This window comes from Notolepis coatsorum (genome assembly GCF_963971535.1).
Source record: "Notolepis coatsorum genome assembly, chromosome: 16".
In the NCBI taxonomy this organism is placed as follows: Eukaryota; Metazoa; Chordata; class Actinopteri; order Aulopiformes; family Paralepididae; genus Notolepis; species Notolepis coatsorum.
In genome coordinates, this window is record NC_140180.1 from 15285626 (window position 1) to 15308938 (window position 23313).

At 40.0% G+C, this 23313-nt stretch overlaps 1 protein-coding gene across 1 annotated transcript in view; it reads left to right on the forward strand.

Moving 5' to 3' along the window:
• LOC311242895 (glutamine--fructose-6-phosphate aminotransferase [isomerizing] 2-like) overlaps positions 1 to 23313 on the forward strand; it is a 139926-nt gene that overhangs the window by 24159 nt on the left and 92454 nt on the right. Inside the window, 5 exon segments of the mRNA XM_084331958.1 lie at positions 5034 to 5227; positions 5689 to 5836; positions 7115 to 7239; positions 14981 to 15120; positions 19656 to 19846. Of these exon segments, the coding sequence (XP_084188084.1) occupies positions 5034 to 5227; positions 5689 to 5836; positions 7115 to 7239; positions 14981 to 15120; positions 19656 to 19846 (798 nt within the window).

Below are 23313 nucleotides of genomic sequence, written 5' to 3' on the forward strand. Positions count from 1 at the left end.
GACAGGTTAAATATGTCAGTGAATACCGGGGCCAGTTGGACGGCACAGACTTTTAGGATGCGGCCGGGGATGCCGTCCGGTCCTGCTGCCTTCCTGATATTCACTTTTTTAAACGTCCACCAGTGTGAACATGTAACTATTATTGTTATTACAGGCTTACCTCACCATGTGTGAGTAGCACGCCCTCAGACACATACACCTCAGACAGACACACACCTTCCAGCATCCGCATAGTTACTACATAGTTTTGCTTTCGTTTCTTTGGCCCACGCCATCCCCAATGTTGCCCATCCCCGTTTTAAGTGTTGCTCGATTTATATTGAAGAAACGATGACGTTCAAAGAAAGAGGAAACTTGATGGGTTTTCCCACCTTGCGTTTCAACTGCCGTAGATACTTAACGTCTGATTAATGGGATTATTTGATGGAAAACTATTTCCCTGAGCCTTTGTTTGCATAAGGGTTGGTCCTTAAGTTTCCTCTCAAGTTACTTTCAGTCACATTGATTTCCCATGAACTGGGTGTGACGGATGGTTACACAGCAGACGGAGGATGGCCTAGAGGTAAAGAGGCCGGCCGGTAACCAAAAGGTTGCTGGCTCGATCCCGTCTCCCGACAGGAGGGTGTATTCCAGCTGTGAGCTGGTGACTGAAGGGTGGCTGGTATTACACCTACGGTGCCCACCATCCTGCCTAAGTGCCCTTGAGCGAGGCACTGAACCCCAAAAACTGCTCCAGGGGGCGCTGCACTGCAGGAAACCCTGCGCTCTGTCATTGTGTGTATGTGTGACTATAGGGATATGAGGACTGTGTGTGTGTGACTAGGAGGGATATGAGGACTCTGTGTAGGGCTGTACCGAATGTAATTTTGATTGAAGTATTCGAACGAAGCTTCGAATGTCTACCAAAAAAACTTACTTCATAAAAAAAATAAAAGTATTTAAAAAGATTTTTTTTTAACTAAATCCTCAATTTGAATAAAGTGATTACTCTGATTAAATGAGTATTTTTCTTTTATTAAATACACTTTCTTTAATGAATATAACTTCAGTTTCGTCAACATAAATAATCCAATAAGGGCACGGTTGGTATGAAAGTGATGGTGACGTCTTATAGTATAATATTAGTGTAGCCTAATATTTAACTGCAACTGTGAAGAAAACCCCCATTGGTTTAAACAGATTGAATAGACAAAAAAAAAGATAAAAAAAAAAAAAAAAATTATTTAATTTTTGTTTAATTAAAAATTCGAATGTTGATTTATAATTAGAATGTCATCATGATCATCACCATCACCACCACCCTCTAGGGGTGTAACGGTACACAAAAACCACGGTACGGTACGTACCTCGGTTTTGAAGTCAAGGTTCGGTACGGGTTTTCGGTACAGTGGGGGAAAGTTTGGCTTTCCATGTTCCACTCAGGGGTGATGTAGTGTGCAGTAACTAATTGTACTTGTAGGGCTGTCAATGAATATTCTATATTGAAATTTATAATCGACTTGTAAAAAAATAAAAGAATAATAATAATTATATTAGATTGTGAAAAAAACAGCCCCCGGTGGGCGGTCGTTAGTGGTTAACATACCGTTGTATTCGTTCGGTACGGTACGGTACACACTGAAACGGTTCGGTTGGGTACAGATACGTGTACCTTTACACCCCTACCACCCACTGGCATCAGTAGCCTCCCTCTGTTTATCCCTGTGTGTCTGCTAGTGCTGGGTGCTCAGTGTCCACAGCAGAGTTACAAGTGGTGACCTAACATGTTGTGATCAGTGCTTTCAGCTGCTACGCCCCAAAACTGTGGAACACTCTCCTGCAGGTCATTAGGACAGCAGACTCGGTTGGCACTTTAAATAAACTGCTCAAAATGTACCCTTTTAAACTATAGCTTTTAAATTAATTATTATCTTTATTTTATTGTCTTATTTTTCTTTATTTCTATTATTTTTACTTAAATATTTTATTATAATTTGTATCATTATTTTATGTAGTTTATCATTTTACTTGTTATTTATTAATGTCTTATTTTACTGTTATAAATTTGTTTCTTATTGTTTACTATCTAATTTAGCTATTTTATTATTTTAACTATTTAATTTTTCTGTCTTTATTATTTTTGTATTTGTAATTTATGTATTGTCTTATGTTAGTGTCTTACTGTTTGTCTTATTTAGCTATTTTTACTATCTTATCTAGTTGTTTTATTACCGTTTTTATCTTTATTATTTAATTTAATTATTATAATTGTTTCTTTATCCTTTTGTTTCGTTTTTTGTGTAAATCACTTTGAGCTGCAATCTGTATGAATGGTGCTATATAAATAAAGTTATTATTATTTTACATATATTTTTATTTAAATTAAATGTATTTTATTTTAAGACATCTAAAGAATGTTATGTTTTTAGACATATTTCTATATTATTCAAATGGGAGCTAAATATAATATACTTTATTATTATATTACATTATATTATAATATATAATATTACATTACATTACATTATATTATATTATACATATTATTTATATTATTCAAATGAAGTCAAACATGTTCAGTTATGATGTCATAATCAAACATTCTAGAACATTTGTGTATCTATTCAACATGTTCCATTGTGATGCCACAGTATGATGTCACAGTATGATGTCATAATCAAACATTCTAGAACATTTGTGTATCTATTCAACAATTCTCTCAGAAGATCTCAGATCTCAGTAGTGTTAGATTTCGATCAATCAGCCAGTATCACCTCTTCATCTGTTGGCTTGTGTCACTTATCACATCTGTATCTGTTGACTCTGTGTTGTGTTTTATCTCTCCGACGTCTCATACTGGCTGTACAATCGTTGTCATCCCCCTTTAATGCAATCCGTAACCATAAGTATTCAACACTGGACAGCGTAGTACCTTTCTTGAAAAACGTTGTTTATTACATAAACAAAAGCCTCAGATGTTACCCATTTTGTATTGTCCTTGAAAAAGTCTTTGATGGAACACTAAATTCATTATTCTATCGTCTTCTGCTGTTTAGTCCAATGGTGGCTAAGTCCTTGTCGTTAGCCAAAACCCTTCTCCCGTTAGCCGAAGCTAATGATGATGTGTCATCTCCCCTCCCCCACCGGTGAGGGTGAGAGAGAGATGGATGTCTCTGATCCACGTCCGCTCACGTCAGCTTCGTGTCTAGATCTTCTCTTAGTCTGCCCTTACCCGAAAGAAACATTAGTTATATGATCTTCGTCATAGCAACAGGGCCCTGCCCCCCTTTCCTCGTTACTATGTGAAGCTGCCATCTTTGACCACAGCTATTTGACCCATATCACTATAGCAATGGCACTGTTCTCTGTCCTTATCAGTTGTTATGTGCTGATGGAATGCAGACACCCTGCTCACTGCTACAACACTGACTGCTGCTTGCCTCTAAACCGCCTCCACCAAGCACATCTACCTCTCTGACCTGGCCCCTTTAGATGCTGTCATCTCCCCCAATATATACATTACATACAGTACATTGAAAAACCTCGATTTCCTTCAGTAGACAAGTGAAGATATCACTTGTTGTTTCCGGCTACTTGTCTGTAAGCTTGAATATATACTGTAGATACAATTTAAAAATCACCACATGGAAAAGGAAACAAGTGCCAAGTGTAGCAGGTAAGGTCATAGCTGTGAATAGGGCTGTACCGAATGTCATTTTTTAACATTGGAAGCTTCGATTGAAGTATTTGAACGAAGCTTCGAATGTCAAAAAAAAAAGATTTACTTCATAAAAAAATACAAATCATTTTCTTTTTTTTTAAACTAAATCCTCAATTTGAATAAAGTGATTACTCTGATTAAATTAGTATTTTTCTTTTATTAAATACACTTTCTTTAATGAATATTATATAACTCATCAGTTTCATCAACATAAATAATCCAATAAGGGCACGGTTGGTATGAAAGTGATGGTGACGTCTTATAGTATAATATTAGTGTAGCCTAATCTTTAACTGCAACTGTGAAGAAAACCCCCATTGGTTTAAACAGATTGAATATACAAAAAATATATAATTTTTTTATTTTATTTTATTAAAAATTATATTTGCACTTTATTAATCCCAATAGGGAAATTCATTCTTGTTTGATGATCAAGAGGCACCTTTTATTTGTTTTAAGTGAAGATTGGTGAAAGTTAGGTTTGCACTTCAATCCCAATAGGGAAATTCATCTTGGTTTGATAATATTTTAGTGTCAAATAAAAACAAAGGTTATTTGAATGATTTCCTTGGCGTTTCTAGTTTTCAAGAGAAAAGAAAATCGATTAAAATCTTTTTTTAATCAGAGATTTTATTTTTAGGCCATATCGCCCAGCCCTAGGAGGGATATGAGGACTGTGTGTATGTGTAACTAGGAGGGATATGATGATTCCCGCTCCTCCCGGCCAGCGTGTCGAAGTGTCCTTGAGCAAGACATTTAACCCTTAATTGCTCCCGATGAGCAGGTTGGCACCTTGCATGGTCGCCTCCGCCGTCGGTGTGTGAATGTGTGTGTGAATGGGTAAAATGTGAGGAACCAATTGTAAAGCGCTTTGGATAAAAGCGCTATATAAATGCAGCCATTTACCATTTGCAGCCATTTATAAAAGTGCTATATATATATTATTTTATATTTATATTATTATATATCTATTAGTAGATTTGTACTACAATTCATACCTCATTGCACCTTACCCTAAGTTTGTACCTCATCCCATTTCTGCATTGTACCTCACTGTTACTCTTTTTACTCTGTATTGTATATTGTATATATGTATGTATATTGACAACACTTTATTTTACGTACTTTTGACTTTTTATATTTTATACTTTTTATCTATTTTTATCTATAGCACACTCCCAGGGGCTCATACGGGGAAAAAAGCATTTCATGATAAAGTATTCTGTATTTTACTATGAAAATTAATAAACAAACTTGAACTATATAAATGCACCATTTACCAAATAGCGCTCTAACATCCCTGCATTGTCTTGTCTCATTGTTCATCCCCCAGCGCTGGAGTCCGGCATGTCGGGACTGTTCAGTGCCATGACCGGTTCCCTCAGGCTGCCCCGACGCAACTTCAGCTACGATGAGTACCTCCATGACGAGGACCTGGACCTGCCTCTGCACTCGCAGCCTCCAGACGTCAACATGCTGTGGATGGACCCCATCTTCCCCCGGAGGAAGTTCAAGAAAGGCGCAGAGGTTTTTTTATTTTTTATTTCACTTACCATCTTTTGTGCACGCGTGAACCGTAACTCGCGATAGATTGCGTAGCACTTGGCCTTGAGGACAATGATGAGGTTCGTGATCGGTTGATTCACATGATAATCGAAAAACGGCCACCGTATGAATATGGTCAATTGTCCTTCATCTCAAGTTGATCACTTGAGATGAAGGACAATTGACCATATGCGCACGGCGGACGTTTTTGCTCTTTATGTCATGCTCGGGTTGGGATTCCTTTCCAACCGAGATGGGAACAGGGTGGAAAGGAATCCCAATGCATGACATAAGAGCAAAATGGCCGCCACATGAATATGGTCAATGTAAGTCCGTTGTGGATTTTTTTTCTGGACCGCCTATTTGCGGTTGTAACTGTAAAGTCATAGAACGATTCAATTCCTACAACCCGGGTCAAGCTTTTAACTCATTTTCTATTGTAGTCTGAACAGCCTAACGGTGTACACTCTTGTGACCAGGAGGGGGAGAAAGGCGGGAGCTCGATCACCTTCGAGGCGGCATCAGCAGCAAAGCCCCTCGGCCCCGTGGTGAAGGCCAAGGCCACGTCTCTGATGACTTCACTCATGATCAGTGAGTGAACGCAGCAGACTGGTCCAGAATAAAGCAGCATGTGTTGCTCCTTCTTGTGAGAGAACAAATGTTTAGAAAATGCTAAAATGCACGAATGTGTCTCTTGGAAGTGAGTTTGTATACGTACAAAAAATGTATTTATTAATAAATGTATCCATGGTTTTCATGAGGAATGTCATAACAAACAAACATTTGTTTAGGGCTGTACAGAATATAATTTCTTTCACATGTGAATGTTCTGTTGAGCTTTTCCACAGGTGTTTGGGTGTTTGCTGTGACGTCATCATTGGGGAGCAAGGTTACATGGTTACATCTATCTTAAAGGGGAACTATCTTATAAATGGCCTTTTTCAGTGTTTAGCATTGTTTCCTAGCTATATGGACTTATATTAATAGGATCTATGTCTCTAATTCTCATATTGGCGCATTCTTCCAATTCTCCTCTCACAATATTCACCCTCACTGAACTGAGTCATCTGAAAATGTGCATATCTGTGATGTCAGAGATTTCTCAGCTGCATAATAATATGGCAGTTGATGTGGCAGTTGGCACCAGGCCACACAGTGGTTGGAGCCCAGCCTCAAAACGACTTAAGATCTTGAGGTAGAAAAATGCTGTTTTTGAGTACTTGATTAGAAATACAAAACAATGAATTAAAAAAAAAAAAGATAATACAGAGGTGTTCCATAGACTCACAGGAATTGTGTAAAAGTGCCCAAATAGTGAAAGAAATAGTAAAATAGTTCCCCTTTAAATTATATGTATCTATTAATTAGATCATGATTCAGTTGGAGCCTGTCTATTTGCTTTGTCTAATTGTAGTGCGTTTCTTTTGTTTAAGTGCGTTATCTATTGTTCTTAATCTTAATGTGTTATGTCAATATATTGTGATGAGTGTGAATGTGTTGTCACCATGTAAGTTATTGGACCCCAGGAAGAATAGCTGCTGCTATGCAAAAGCTAATGGGGATCTTAATAAAACAAACAAACAAACAAACTGTTCAACGCCCTAATAGGCCTAGTCGTGATAGACTTAACGGTGCTGTAGATAACGTTCAGCCACTAGATGTCGCTGACTAGAGCACCAGCATGTCATTTATCCAATCAGGTGCATTCCAAGTAGGGAAATGCATTAATCGATCATTCCTTGAAGGGAAAAGCCATACTTGGATGTATTATAAAATTTAAATAAAAGATAATTCTACATAAAATGTATCTATAGCACCTTTAACTTTACCATGCCCCCTTACCTGTCTGTGTGTCTTATCACCCCATAGAGCAGACCCACGAGAGTGTTGAGAGGTTTGAGCACCAAGCCGGTCTCACAGACGCCGTCTACTCGCCACACAAAGGCCTCTCAGAGGAAACCCGCTTCCACCGCCTGGCTGAGGGCACTGTGCCAGTAAGTATGAGGAGACGGCCCGGAAGACGGCAGGTGTTTCAGAGAACGGAAAAAGAGTTGTACGTTTCCTCCTATGACCGGTGTTCAAAAAAACAGTGGAGAACCTGCTCGAATCCTCAGGGGGCTTGAGCACAGAATTAGAAAATGTTGATTGATTGATTGATTGATTGATTGAAAACTTTATTAACAGATTGCAGAATGGGTACAATACAGTACGGCTCAATACAAACAACTGCTAAGAAAAATTCTTTCGTCTTGTTTACATCAGGGTCCTCCATTTTCAACTCATCAAGACATTTATGACATACAAGACATACAAATATACAGTACTGTTTAACACTTTCAGCGCCACGCTTGGTTTTCCGTTTTACCGCTTGAATGCCACCATCGGCGCCAATGTTAACGTTAATATCGCCTAATCTATGTTTTAAATTATGGCTATGTGTCTAATCTGCCCATCGCATTATCAAAGACTATTTTCCAGTCAGTGCTGTGAAGGCAGATTGTTTTTTTATCGCGTCGTTGCCGTTTCAGAGCAGTTAGAAAAGCCCCCGTTTTGATATAAAAAACAGCTCATTCTGGAGCATTCTATGAAAATCGTCTTTTAGTGGAATATTCCACAACGTTGATATTCGTCGGCCTTTTTATGAATCGTTTTCAAATAAACGCTAGATGATCAATATTATACGTGCACGCACGCACATTACGGCCGCGCACTGATAATCGCTCCGTTGATTTCCTCACGGACTTTTACAGTGAAACCGAAAGAAGACATTTCACAAAACAGCTTATAACTTCATCAAACTTACTCTGATTATCCTACCACTGATAACATAGAGTCCTTACCTGACATCAGATGGTATCCAACTGGTATATTCCAATTCCTGATCACCATTCGAAAAAATCGATACGTGTATGGATCCAACGCGATACAGTAGAACTCCATGATCCGCGGGGATCTGAGGCTCCAGAATGAACTCTAGTAACCCCGGCTGGATCAGTGAACTGGAAAATGTGGAGTACCGGATTTTTTTCCCCATTCATTTTCATTGAGTCCATTCCAAAATCACTTATGTCATCTGGGAGACGACAGGGGGCGCTTTTTTCCACAGTGATCGCCGGCGCCCCTCGGCTATACTCGGGTAGGCTCGGGTGATGCAATAATTTTTCAGATCGCAAAAAAAAAAAAAAAAAATCCGAGAAATCTCGTGAGTGGCATGCAACCACCTATAAAAAAACCTGCGAAATCTCTTGTGAGTGGCACTCAAAGTGTTAAGAAAAAGTGATCATAAAAAAATATATACATTCGAAGGGGAAGAAACTGTACATTGGAGGGGGTGGGGTGGGAGGGGGGATTCGGACATTTACCGGGGGCCAGTTTCTAATTGCAGCCACCCGTAGGTGCTGTTTGAGAGCGGTTTTGAAGGAAGGTAGGGATTCACATTATTTTCCGGCTGTGGGTATAGGGCGTTCCACATTGTTGTGGCATAATTGCGAAACGTGTTTATTCCCTTGTTTGAGCCGAATCTGCTCGATGAGGTGGAGAAGGCGGCTGAGGCACTTGTCAGCCGCTGTCTCTCGTGCGAGAGTTACCTGTAAACACCCACCACCACTGGGCCTAACAAAAATAATAGTTGGTTTCAGGTTGGTTGTCAGTTTGGCCATGGGTAGGTAGGGAATTTTTTTTAATTTTTTTTTTATTTTATTCTTTCCCACGGCGACTATGGATAGGGAATTTCTTTATTTAATTAACCCTTTCACTGCCACACGACAGAAGGTTAGCCCTTTACTATCACACAACCGACGGCGATGCTCCATCATTAGCATCATTAGCTCCGCGGATGCGGAGCTAATGATGCTAATGATGGAGCATCGCCGTCGGTTGTGTGATAGTAAAGGGCTAACCTTCTGTATTGTCACAGTGAAAGGGTTAACCGGCTGTCGTGTGGCAGTGAAAGGGTTAAAATGTTCACAACAACATGGATGCATGTACTCTGCCAGCATGTTTAATATCCATAATACTAAATGTTTGACTAAGATTTCTATGAAACTTTATTCTAAAAAAAAAAAAAAAAAAAAATGATTTTTTTTTTTTTTAATATATAATTTTTTTTTTTAAACTCATAAAATATATTGGGTCGCACCTAAATCGGCAGGGTCGGTCGGCAACCTGAAACCAACCATTATTTTTGTTAGGCCTAAACACCCACCACCACTGTACTCTACCGGCTTGACAAACAAATCATCTTTAACCACAAGATGAACACGCCCCTTTGACTCATATCACTTATTAACCAGCTGAGCGAGAAGGGATTTTTATTTTCTTTTTTTTATTATTTGCTGTCAAACCCTGTAGTGCAGTGGGTCCACCGTGTAGACCAGGAAAACAACATGGCTCAGTGTCACCCCGGGATAATAACATGAATGCATGAACGTGCACGGGACAGTCAGTTAGACGGATCAGTTAGAGATGGATTAAGCATTAAGAGGTCATGCTGTTTAATTGTTTAATTGCTCTATGGGGCCGGGTGAACGTTTTGCAATGAATCACGCGGGCCAAGGGTGGTGTGTGTGTGTGTGCCTAGGTGTGTTCCCATCTACGTATCTTTGCCCATGTGTGTGTGTGTGTGTGTGTGCGCGCACCATGCCCGTGCCATCCAGAGGTCCGCGTGTGGACTTGGATCGTCTTCCCAGCCCACCACATACCCCCTTTAGAAGCCAATGAGGTGTCCTTGTGTGTACTTGATCGTCTTCCCAGCCCACCACATACCCCCTTTAGAAGCCAATGAGGTGTCCTTGTGTGTACTTGATCGTCTTCCCAGACCACCACCCGCCCCCTTTAGAAGCCAATGAGGTGTTCTGTTGCTGTTGCACTAACTGTGTCATGTCATTGAACCCTGCCATTGGGCCCCATTAGGCTGTGGTGGTGTGTGGTTTCTCAAATACAAGTTTTCAAGTTTCTTTATTAGTTGTCATGCACAAAAATACAGAATACTTTTATATGAAATGCTTGTTCGTGTTCTGCTCCTGAGAGTGTGCTAGATAAAAATTAAATAGATAAGTAAAAAAAAAAAAAATAGAAGTCAAAAGTATGTGACAAGTGTAAACAAAAGTGTTCAAAACAAAAGTGTTCAATATACATTATACAATACAGAGTAGAAAAAAATGTGTAACTGAGTTACAATACAATATACAGTACAATGCAGAATGGGATGAGGTACAACTTAGGGTAAGGTGCAATGAGGTATGAGACACAGGCTAATCACCTTTTTTTGGAATACAAAAAAATACACTTTTGTGAACAATGATATTGCAGAATACCTTACTTTTGAATAATACTGTAAATATGTTGTCGTTTAGATGTGCATCAAATAAGCTACAGAAAATGTTATTGTGAAAAAGTATTTAGAGGTTATTCCCGTGTGGTGGTGTATGAAGGCCCTTTTATTCAGCATAGAGCACTGTTTCTGAAACCGATGTTCTGTCTGTCTGTCTTTGGTTTAATGATTCAATGTGCTTGTGCTGCTGGTACATTCTAGGGCCACCGTGGCCATAGAGAGAGCTGGGCTTAGAGACTATAGTGCCAAATTGAAGGTTGGTGGATTCATGCCGGTTGGGATCTTGATGTCACTTCTGGAATATAAAATGGAGAGGTAACTTTGACAGTGTTATTGTAGTAAGGTGGGCCTAGCCAATAACGAATAACACAACGTCAATCTATGAATATCTGTGATGTGTGTTTGGCAGATACAAGGCAGAGACTGACTGAATGAATGAATGAATGAATGAATGAAAACTTTATTTAACAGATTGCAGAATGGGTACAATACAGTACGGCCCAATACACACAATTGTTAAGGGGATGCAGACCAGAGAAAGACGTTTGTCTTGTTTACATCAGGGTCCCCCATTTTCAATTCATAGTGGTTTTGAAAGATATTAGGTCTATGAATTGTAGCCTATAGGACATCCTATTTCTAATAATTACCCTCGCAAGTCCGAAAGAAATATTGCATTATTTATTCACAAATGTATTCACACACAAGTGTGTTTGTCAGGCTTAAGTTGTGAGGCCTCTCTCCCGGTAAACACATTACATAATCGGCCCACTGTCAGTTCTAGATTGGAGCTTTTTTTTTTGCATTGTTGCCAGGCAACGCCCTCAAATGAGACAAGCCCACTTGTTTCTCCAGAACAACCAATTGCCGCGCTTCTAACAAAAAGAGGATATTTTCTGACCAATCGCCGCGCTCCTAACGGAAGAGGGTTGTTCTGAGGCCCGCTGCAGTTAGTGCTCCTCTGTGTTGTTGTGAACTAACTGTTCTCCGTTAAACTTGGAAATAACTACGAAAATGGATAACATTATAAAGTGGACCGGACTGGAACGTCGAAGAAATATTATCATAAAAAGGTAATCCATTGATGTTGTACAACTAGTAGGCTTAAATATGGTCGAAAAGGCCTAAAGGCTAGGTCGAATGTTAGCTAACGTCGTTGTTAGCATTTCGTGGTTATCCTCCAGTGGCTAACGTTAGCCTCATACATTATCATTGTTTGTTATAGCAATACTAGCAAACTATATTAGCTAAATATGTCTACTAATGTTCGGTTATATGTGTGTTAACTAGTTAACTGATATTAGTTGTATTAATGACACGACGAGTAGCGGCTAACGTTATTATAAACGTAGTGGGGGACAATCTCCTCCTCAACGTTAGCCCGAATTGGAAGGTCGCTGCTTCTTTGAACGTCGTTGTTATTTGGACTGATCTACTGTAACGTTAGCTCATCATCATATACCGATCGATAACTATATATAATACGTTTGGTTGACGTCAACAATATTGTGAAAGCGGTTCGAGAGAACAAAGTTCTTCCGGGTAAAAGCCCTGTTAGCATGGTAAGTTAACGTTGGAGCACACAGTGGTAGGCCAGCTTGGGTTACTTTACGCACAGCCACGGGGTGGCTGTGCGTAAAGTAACCCAAGCTGGCCTACATCATGGCACATGATCAATGGCCCCTTCCCAAGTGGTATCCGAATGCCCCACCAGTAATATAAAACTGGCCACACAGTGATCAGCTGGGGTATATATGTTGGGAGGTACACGGCTGTGCCCAGAATTTAACTGAACAAGGTTGATGCAGTAGGTCCAGGGTGTTATACTCGCTTGGATGACCATGACCACTGGTGCACTGCACATGAACATGATGGTGCAAGATCGAGTACATCATCAGATGGATATGACGAGGAGGGATATGATGCATTCATGGTGTAGCTGGGACGAATGGACACTAAACACAGCTCAAATCATGAGGGCGATTACTGTGAGGGAAAGCAATGGACTCTCGCATGTAAGTAATGATGAGTGGCTGATTATTATGTTATTGGATTTACATCCGATGGATATTATTATGAGGGATATGCGTTCATTGTGTAGCTGGGACGAATGGACACTAAACACAGCTCAAATCATGAGGGCGATTACTGTGAGGGAAAGCAATGGACTCACATGTAAGTAATGATGAGTGGCTGATTATTATGTTATTGGATTTTTTTTTAGCTTTTTTTAGGCTCTGCAAATTACTTTTATTAAATGACAACATAAATGTTCATATATAATCCAACCATTGCTTCTTCTAGATGCCCTCTTCTTCCCTTCCAGAGATAGTAGGCATTTTTGTTTGGAGCCATCTCCACAGGCTTCCAGTCTTATCTGCGGATGTACCTTGGAATTATGCTCATGGATGCATGATGATGGATGTTATCTCGTGTGAAGCGGCATGCGAATCTGGCTGCGGTTCTATATAGTTGACCTTTAAACGCGTTTCGTTGTTCCATGCAGCGTCTTCAAAGAGAGACACTTCTTTTAGTGCTTATTTATTTGTTTATTTATTTATTTGACTACTGCACGATGAGGCAGCTTCAGAGGTCAACAGTGAGTGTAGAAGACCCACACAGGTTTTCATCAGACGCAGGGCTTTTTTTTTAGCATGGATTGAAGGTACATTTTCGGATACAGTGGAAACCAGTGGAAGTGACTCAAAATGGTGAAATTCAGGTATTGGAGAGTATTAAATTCACAATTCTCAATTTAAGGTCTTTCAAAATTCTTAGGTTTAATTTGCACAGGTATTACGTTTGTGGGGGGGGGGGGGGGGGGCAGCCCGGCTGTCGGGAGATTCAATAATATTAAATATATAAAATGTTTTTGTATTCAAGTCGTTGTTTTTTGCCGGGCTACCAGGAGCTTCGTGGTGTGTCTGGCGAGAGCTTGTATCTGTATGGCATATGCAAGAATTTAAATTGGCGTGCCAAGTGCAGCCACCAGTTCAGTGTCACTATGTTTTAGTTGTATTCGCTAGTATGACTGTGGAATTGGTATTACATTTAGCTCTAAGTGCTATTAAAAAGTCTTAAATTGAACTTGTTGAAACCTGCAGAGATGCACTGGAATTATCCTTTTTAAAATATTTCCTGATAAGCAAGTAAAAAATTATGCAGATTTGACGTCACCTTGTAAATATTTATTTGCATGGTGTTGGCTGTTATTTGTGTGGGTTGGTGATGCGATTTAAGATAAGATATTCCTTTATTGATCCCTTGGGGAAATGCAGGCATCATAGCAGCATGGGGCATGGGTAATAGTAGAAAGACATAAATATAGGCGATACAATTGGACCTTAATATGATAAATTAAAAAAAAGTTGCAGATGACGCCACGAGGGTCAGATGATTTATCGAATACAGACACTGTCATTTTGACATGATGATACAGTTGGACCGGGGTGACATGTTCGTCAACATATTTCTGGCGCGAAGGCAACATCCACAGGGAAGAGGAAGGTCCTAAAAAGGCCCCGGCTCAGGTCCACTGGGCTTTGTTTAGTCTGGTGGTGGGCCAAAGATGGTTCTGACGCACACGGATTACAAGATCTGACATGTTACTTGATTGGGGGGGGGGGCGGGGGGGAGATTAGACGACTGGATAGCAACCCAAGCTTTGTGTTAAACATAATGTGTTGGATAATATTCACGGTTTGCAAATCTTGCGGCACAGCTATAGCAACCATAATGCCTGCTAGTGCTAGCATAACATATTAGCTTTCTCTGACATGCAAACACGCGTTGTCCTCTCATAAGATGGAGAGAGCGCTACTTAGGGCTGCACGATTTTGGGAAATAATCTAATTGCGATTATTCTGACAGATATTGCGATTGCGATTTGCGATGCGATTATAACATATTTAAAAAAAAAATTACAAGAAGAATGTTGCTGCTTTCTGTAGTCGGGTCCCAACTGCAAAATTACTGTATTACCCTGTATTATACACTTTTACTATCATGTAGACTATTCTGCTTTGTGTTTACATGTGATGTATTGTATACATGCACATTTATTATGTTCTTGTGTGATGTATCGCACATTTTATTGCTGTGTGATGTATTGCAAATGTTATTGCTGTCATCTTGGCCAGGTCTACCTTGCAAAGGAGATCTTGTATCTCAATGGGACTTCCTGGTTAAATAAATTAAAAAAAAAAAAAAAAAAAACGTTTTTTTTTGTTTTTTTTTTTTTTTTTAATTGCAGGCTTGGCGATTTGATAATTGCATCATTCCAAATCGCGATTTCGATTAAAAAACGATTAATCGTGCAGCCCTAGCGCTACTGCTGAATTATCAATGAATGTCTTTAGTTTTGACTCTTGTTTTTTCTTTTTTTCCCCCACTCGTCTCTGCAGAAGTTGAGAATGCCAAGTGGGGACTTCAAGGAGGACAAGCTCACGACATCGGCTCAATCCACCCCTTGTGGCACCCCGTCCGTCACCCCCTCCGTCACCCCGTGCGTCACTCCGCAGGCATCGCCCGCTCTCAGCCGCAGGTGTGTATAATAATGTATAATATCACGTTACCGTCCGTCCGCCGCCGCAGCGGTTGGATGTCTGACGTTCCCCAGCGGAGCTGACCCACCAATGAATGATCTAAATTGGACGAGAGCCTACCTACTAAAAGCATAGCTGCAGCCCCTCTGGAACTGAAGCTAGTCTGTGGAGGTCCTGTGTATATACTTGAGTTGGGCGATGTGCTCCGTATTCAGGTCGTCCTGTCGTCACCTTGTGAGATCGCCAACAGCCGACGCTATTGCTCACATTTCTTCTCCCCTCTCTCTCCATCTCCCATTTTCTCACGTGGATCGGGTTTGACGGCCGCACGCACACACGAGTCTAGGCTATTGTTCAAATCGTGCAAAAAAAAAACGAAACGTGATTTCTCCTGTGGATTGTGTTTACTGATGCATCCGTTGGTCAGATCGTTGGATTGTTTTTGTAGCACAACAGATACTTGTTTTTAGTGATGCACGATATATCGGCCGCCGATATAATATCGGCCGATATGGCTGTTTTTTTTACACATCGGTATCGGTCAGATATCAAGATAGGGCCGATATATATATATATTTTATCTTTTTTTTCCCTTTTTGCATGTTTTGACCTTAAATAGTTTCAAAATATCTGTCATTTCTGAAAATAAGTTACAAAAGTTTTTAAAAAATGCGTTTTGGAAAATAGCTCTTTATTTGATTATCATAAAAAAGTTTTCTATACAGAGATATCGACATCGGTAAATATCGGTATCGGCCAGAACAGCAATATTAATATCGGTTATCGGTATCGGCCACAATTTTCACATCGGTGCATCACTACTTGTTTTGTTGTTTTGTGTGATCTGACTGGATTGCCCAAAACGTTGCAACCGCGAGAGAGACTTGGGCTGGAGGAGGTGAGAGAGAGATAGTGTGGTAGAGAGATAGCCACTGCAACAACAAATTAGAGCGCCTGGTGGAATGAAACTCTGCTCAGTCAAAGTCCAAAAACGGTCAAACCTAATAAAATAGAATAGGTCTATAATATGCTTTTATGGCATTGATTGAAAATCACGAGTCAACATATTGGGTTATTTCATGTTGAGATTGTTATTTTGAGAGCAAAATAAAGAGGCCAGATGATCTATGATGAACTTTGTGCTCAAAACACAAAATCGACTGCTTCCCAATCCTCTCCTCGAAGCACCCCAGCCGTTCCATGTATTTGTTAAATTCCACCACCAGCACACCTGATTCAACTTAACAAGCCCTTTATTAGTTGAATCAGGTGTGCTGCTGGTGGTGGAATAACAAATACATGGAACGGCTGGGGTGTCTCGAGGAGAGGATTGAGAACCACGGGACTAGAGCAGACATTTGAGCCATCAAAGAAATGAAGCAAAAGTGGTTACCTGTGTTAGAAAATAAAAATATATATACTGGATTACTATTACGACTACTACCACTGCCAATACTACTGATAGATCCCTATTGGCAAACTTTATATTTAAAAACATTTATAAAATATATATATGTATTTTTTTTAATAATAAAGAAAATATTTTCGGTTCATTATAAAACTACATCCCTAGTGTATATTCTACATCCCTAGTGTATACTCTACATCCCTAGTGTATACTCTACATCCCTAGTGTATATTCTACATCCCTAGTGTATACTCTACATCCCTAGTGTATACTCTACATCCCTAGTGTATATTCTACATCCCTACTAGTGTATACTCTACATCCCTAGTGTATATTCTACATCTCTAGTGTATACTCTACATCCCTAGTGTATACTCTACATCCCTAGTGTATACTCTACATCCCTAGTGTATACTCTACATCCCTAGTGTATACTCTACATCCCTACGTATACTCTACATCCCTACGTATACTCTACATCCCTAGTGTATACTCTACATCCCTAGTGTATATTCTAGTGTATACTCTACATCCCTAGTGTATACTCTACATCCCTAGTGTATACTCTACATCCCTAGTGTATATTCTAGTGTATACTCTACATCCCTAGTGTATATTCTACATCCCTAGTGTATACTCTACATCCCTAGTGTATACTCTACATCCCTAGTGTATACTCTACATCCCTAGTGTATATTCTAGTGTATACTCTACATCCCTAGTGTATATTCTAGTGTATACTCTACATCCCTAGTGTATATTCTACATCCCTAGTGTATACTCTACATCCCTAGTGTATACTCTACATCCCTAGTGTATATTCTACATCCCTAGTGTATATTCTACATCCCTAGTGTATACTCTACATCCCTAGTGTATACTCTACATCCCTAGTGTATATTCTACATCCCTAGTGTATACTCTACATCCCTAGTGTATACTCTACATCCCTAGTGTATATTCTAGTGTATACTCTACATCCCTAGTGTATATTCTACATCCCTAGTGTATACTCTACATCCCTAGTGTATATTCTACATCCCTAGTGTATATTCTACATCCCTAGTGTATACTCTACATCCCTAGTGTATACTCTACATCCCTAGTGTATATTCTACATCCCTAGTGTATACTCTACATCCCTAGTGTATACTCTACATCCCTAGTGTATATTCTAGTGTATACTCTACATCCCTAGTGTATATTCTACATCCCTAGTGTATACTCTACATCCCTAGTGTATACTCTACATCCCTAGTGTATATTCTAGTGTATACTCTACATCCCTAGTGTATATTCTACATCCCTAGTGTATACTCTACATCCCTAGTGTATACTCTACATCCCTAGTGTATATTCTACATCCCTAGTGTATACTTTACATCCCTAGTGTATACTCTACATCCCTAGTTGTATTTTATTTTTTTATTATTTTTTAAACACACATATAAACAAACATGACAACACACGATAAGATACACAAGCATTAACACTTTCAGCGCCACGCCTGGTTTTCCGTTTTACCGCTTGAATGCCACCATCGGCGCCAATGTTAACGTTAATATCGCCTAATCTATGTTTTAAATTATGGCTATGTGTCTAATCTGCCCATCGCATTATCAAAGACTATTTTCCAGTCAGTGCTGTGAAGGCAGATTGTTTTTTTATCGTGTCGTTGCCGTTTCAGAGCAGTTAGAAAAGCCCCCGTTTTGATATAAAAAACAGCTCATTCTGGAGCATTCTATGAAAATCGTCTTTTAGTGGAATATTCCACAACGTTGATATTCGTCGGCCTTTTTATGAATCGTTTTCAAATAAACGCTAGATGATCAATATTATACGTGCACGCACGCACATTACGGCCGCGCACTGATAATCGCTCCGTTGATTTCCTCACGGACTTTTACAGTGAAACCGAAAGAAGACATTTCACAAAACCGCTTATAACTTCATCAAACTTACTCTGATTATCCTACCACTGATAACATAGAGTCCTTACCTGACATCAGATGGTATCCAACTGGTATATTCCAATTCCTGATCACCATTCGAAAAAATCGATACGTGTATGGATCCAACGCGATACAGTAGAACTCCATGATCCGCGGGGATCTGAGGCTCCAGAATGAACTCTAGTAACCCCGGCTGGATCAGTGAACTGGAAAATGTGGAGTACCGGATTTTTTTCCCCTTCATTTTCACTGAGTCCATTCCAAAATCACTTATGTCATCTGGGAGACGACAGGGGGCGCTTTTTTCCACAGTGATCGCCGGCGCCCCTCGGCTATACTCGGGTAGGCTCGGGTGATGCAATAATTTTTCAGATCGCAAGGGGATCAATAAAGGAATATCTTATCTTATCTTAAAAAAAATATATAATAATAATTCCGAGAAATCTCGTGAGTGGCATGCAACCACCTATAAAAAAAACCCGAGAAATCTTGTGAGTGGCACTCAAAGTGTTAATACACAGTGTATATCCAACGAAATTACCATTTATACCAATGTCTTATACAGGATATACCCCTAATACCTGTTATCTAAAAACCTACACAAAAAAAACCCTCCCGGACCCCTCTTTGGATAGTACCTCCATTATCCCTCGCTCCTAACCAGACACTACCATTATAAGCTAGCTTTTATTCTCTCCACCACTTCTAACCACATTGTCATTTTGGATTCATTGAGACCCAGAATTCTTGCTGTAGATATTTCTTGATAAATCACATCGAGATATGTAAGAAACCAAACTTTCCGGCACATTTTTTCCGGTTGAAACCAGCGTGATGCAATCAGCTTTTTAGCTACTGTGATACCCGATAAAACCAATCTCTTTAGACTCTACATCCCTAGTGTATACTCTACATCCAAAGGGTCCTCGAGTCGTGTTTCAGTCCCTCTGTGTTACGTTCTCCATTAGTCTTTTTCATTAGCAGCTTTTGCACGTTCACATTCACACTCCCCGTGGTCAAGTATGACGTTCACACTCCGCGTGGTCAAGTATCACATTCACACCCCACAAGTGATTTGGATTGACTTTACAGCTTGCGAACACATGGGGCTGTCGAGAGTTATAGGGTTACATTTAACTCACCCTCTGCTCATGCCTGCTTGTCTGGGATACAGGAGCTGGTTCAACCAAAGCCCCGCGCCCTTCCTCACCCCTACCACCCCGGATCCCAGCAGCGCCAGCCCCAGCGTGGACATGGGAGGAAACGAAGGAGGAGGAGGAACAGGAACGGAGAGGTGGAACTTCTTCGGAACGCGGTCCGTGGTGCAGAAGTCCCCGACTGACCCCGGCTCGGACAGCAGTCCAGGTAAAGGTCTTCAAATAGGCTTTCGTTGGCGTGAAATACCAAAGTAACAAGAGTACTTGCCAAAGCGAGCTTGACATAATGCAAAAACAAGTTCTTAAAAGTGATCAACAAAAATGTATTCATGTAGTCCATTAGGGGTGGGACGATACATCGATCCAGATCGATACATCGACCTGATGATCAATGATCCAATGTAAAAAGATCGGTTCTTCATATCGATACTCTATTTTTAAATCCCGTGGCGAGTCTCATTATACGCCCAACAGCAGTAGCATGTGAAACGCCCGTGTGTGTAGACGTTACAGCAGGGCTTCTTTTTGTCTCAACGGGTCAAATGCATCTAACATGCTTTGCATCCTCGCCATTCCTTTATGCCCACGTCACGTTAACACTTTCAGCGCCACGCATGGTTTTCCGTTTTACCGCTTGAATGCCACCATCGACGCCAATGTTAACGTTAATATCGCCTAATCTATGTTTTAAATTATGTGTCTAATCTGCCCATCGCATTATCAAAGACTATTTTCCAGTCAGTGCTGTGAAGGCAGATTGTTTTTTTATCGCGTCGTTGCCGTTTCAGAGCAGTTAGAAAAGCCCCCGTTTTGATATAAAAAACAGCTCATTCTGGAGCATTCTATGAAAATCGTCTTTTAGTGGAATATTCCACAACGTTGATATTCGTCGGCCTTTTTATGAATCGTTTTCAAATAAACGCTAGATGATCAATATTATACGTGCACGCACGCACATTACGGCCGCGCACTGATAATCGCTCCGTTGATTTCCTCACGGACTTTTACAGTGAAACCGAAAGAAGACATTTCACAAAACAGCTTATAACTTCATCAAACTTACTCTGATTATCCTACCACTGATAACATAGAGTCCTTACCTGACATCAGATGGTATCCAACTGGTATATTCCAATTCCTGATCACCATTCGAAAAAATCGATAAGTGTATGGATCCAACGCGATACAGTAGAACTCCATGATCCGCGGGGATCTGAGGCTCCAGAATGAACTCTAGTAACCCCGGCTGGATCAGTGAACTGGAAAATGTGGAGTACCGGATTTTTTTCCCCATTTCATTTTCATTGAGTCCATTCCAAAATCACTTATGTCATCTGGGAGACGACAGGGGGCGCTTTTTTCCACAGTGATCGCCAGCGCCCCTCGGCTATACTCGGGTAGGCTCGGGTGATGCAATAATTTTTCAGATCGCAAAAAAAAAAAAATAATAATAATAATTCCGAGAATCTCGTGAGTGGCATGCAACCACCTATAAAAAAACCAGAGAAATCTCGTGAGTGGCACTGAAAGTGTTAAAGACCTAAACTAAAGTTAGCTGCTTACGCTAACTAAGCTAAGCTAACCCTGATCTGAGGCATAGAGATAACAGCAGAGTTCCATTAGTCGGGAAGGGGGGGGGGGGTTCTCCCTTTCTGTGTGTGTGTTCACGTCCCATCTCTGGTGTTTGGAAAGACCAGATGAGGTCAGAGGAGTTTGATAGTATTTACTGAGGATGGACAGATCATTTTGATATTTAAACATAAAAAATATAATACATAATAAATGTATACATGATCATGCAACATAAAAAAAAATTGTTGTGGGAACGGTTTGGGAGAGGGAGGTAGGCAGGGGTTTTAGGTTGTGAGTTCCAAAAATGTGTACTTAAAGTTTACAGCTCAATATATCAAAACGTGGCACTTTACAGTAAACAGGAGGTCTATTTGTATTAAAAACAATATATTGTTTTTCATTTAAATGTCTGGAAGAGCTCCAAAATAAAAATGTCAAATGATATTTTCGTAGCCTTTTTTGAGTTGATCTAAATGTTACTGATTGTGTTAAATGGGCATATGATATCGTCTCATATCGATGGGCACCTGAATCGTATCGTGGCAGACTTTGTGATATCAGCAAATATCGTATCGTTGTCCAAAGAATCGATATGGTATCGTATCGTGATGAAACTGGTGATTCCCACCCCTAGTAGTCATTAGATCCATTTATCTGATGCCAAGGTTTCACTGTTCACCCCATAGTTAACCCTTTCACTGCCACACGGCAAATGGTTAACCCTTTCACTACCACACTACAGACGGTTAACCCTCTGTAGTGTGGTAGTGAAAGGTTAACCTTCTGTAGTGTGTTAGTGAAAAGGTTAAAGCAGGCCAATATATGTAAGGGATAATGTATAGCTACGAGGTCATTGTCGCAAAATAATTGACCGACACGTCGTTTAAAATACCGAGCCGCCTCGGCGAGGTGTTTTAAACGTCAGTGAAGGTCAATTATTTTGCGATGATGACCGAGTAAAGCTATACATTATCCCGCTTATTACATGGCTTACTTACTAACAATATACCTAATTCATTTGACAAATCGCAGTTGTTCTGTGGCTCTGTCAGCCCAAATAAAGTGATTATTATTATCGCGGGCAGCCCGGCAGGTGTGTCTGATTGGCTGCACTGAAACAGTGTGTGTCAGTGGGCTTGATTGCGAACAGCTGCGCACAGCGGTCATTATTGTCCCACAGCGGTCATTATTGTCTGATAACTGACCTCTGACGCACGCTATTGACCAATCACAAGCAAGCATTTCGGCGAATGTGAAAACGCCATGTAATAATGATGGTTAATGTTTATTTGTGTTGTTATATTGTGTCTTTCTTGATATCATGATACACAGTTGTGTTTCTAGTGTATACTCCACATCCAAAGGGTCCTCGAGTCGTGTTTCAGTCCCTCTGTGTTACGTTCTCCATTAGTCTTTTGCATTCTACAGCCTGTGACAACTCCTCTTGCGAGTCGCTGGGGGGCTGAGCCCTCTCTCTCTCTCTCTCTCTCTCTCTGTACGTTCAATGACGATGATCAATGAAGTAGCCAAAAGTTACACTATATAAAAACGAACTGGATAGTTGATGATGATAAATATTTCACTTCATTAGCAAAAATATTGTAAAGTCATTAAGTCCGTTAATGATTCCCTCTCTCTTTGTGTGTATATTTACTATAGGCTACTCTTTTTGACATGGGTTAGGCTAATTAGCTTTAACAATCTCGATTCCTGAACCTGTTTTATTCAAAAGGAAGATATTTTAATGTATAATAGCCTATAAAAAATATATACATAAAATACATTTTAATCGTATCTCCTGTGCTGGCACAAGTGTGGAGTGGAGAGATAACACACGATACATATAATAATTCATGGATATATACTAAAAAGCTATTTATAATCTTTGGCCGGTAATCTCTCTGGCTGGTAGTTTTTTTTTTTTTTTTAAATCTAAAGCTAACGTTTTTATTTTGTTCCCTGTTTTTCAGCATTTAGCTACAAGCATTTATAGACATAATAAACGTCATGGCTCATCTTCCTACTCTGGGTAATTCAGTAGGTGGTGTCAAAGAGGCAACTAACCCATGTGACCTTAAATATTCAATTGCAAATAGAATCAAT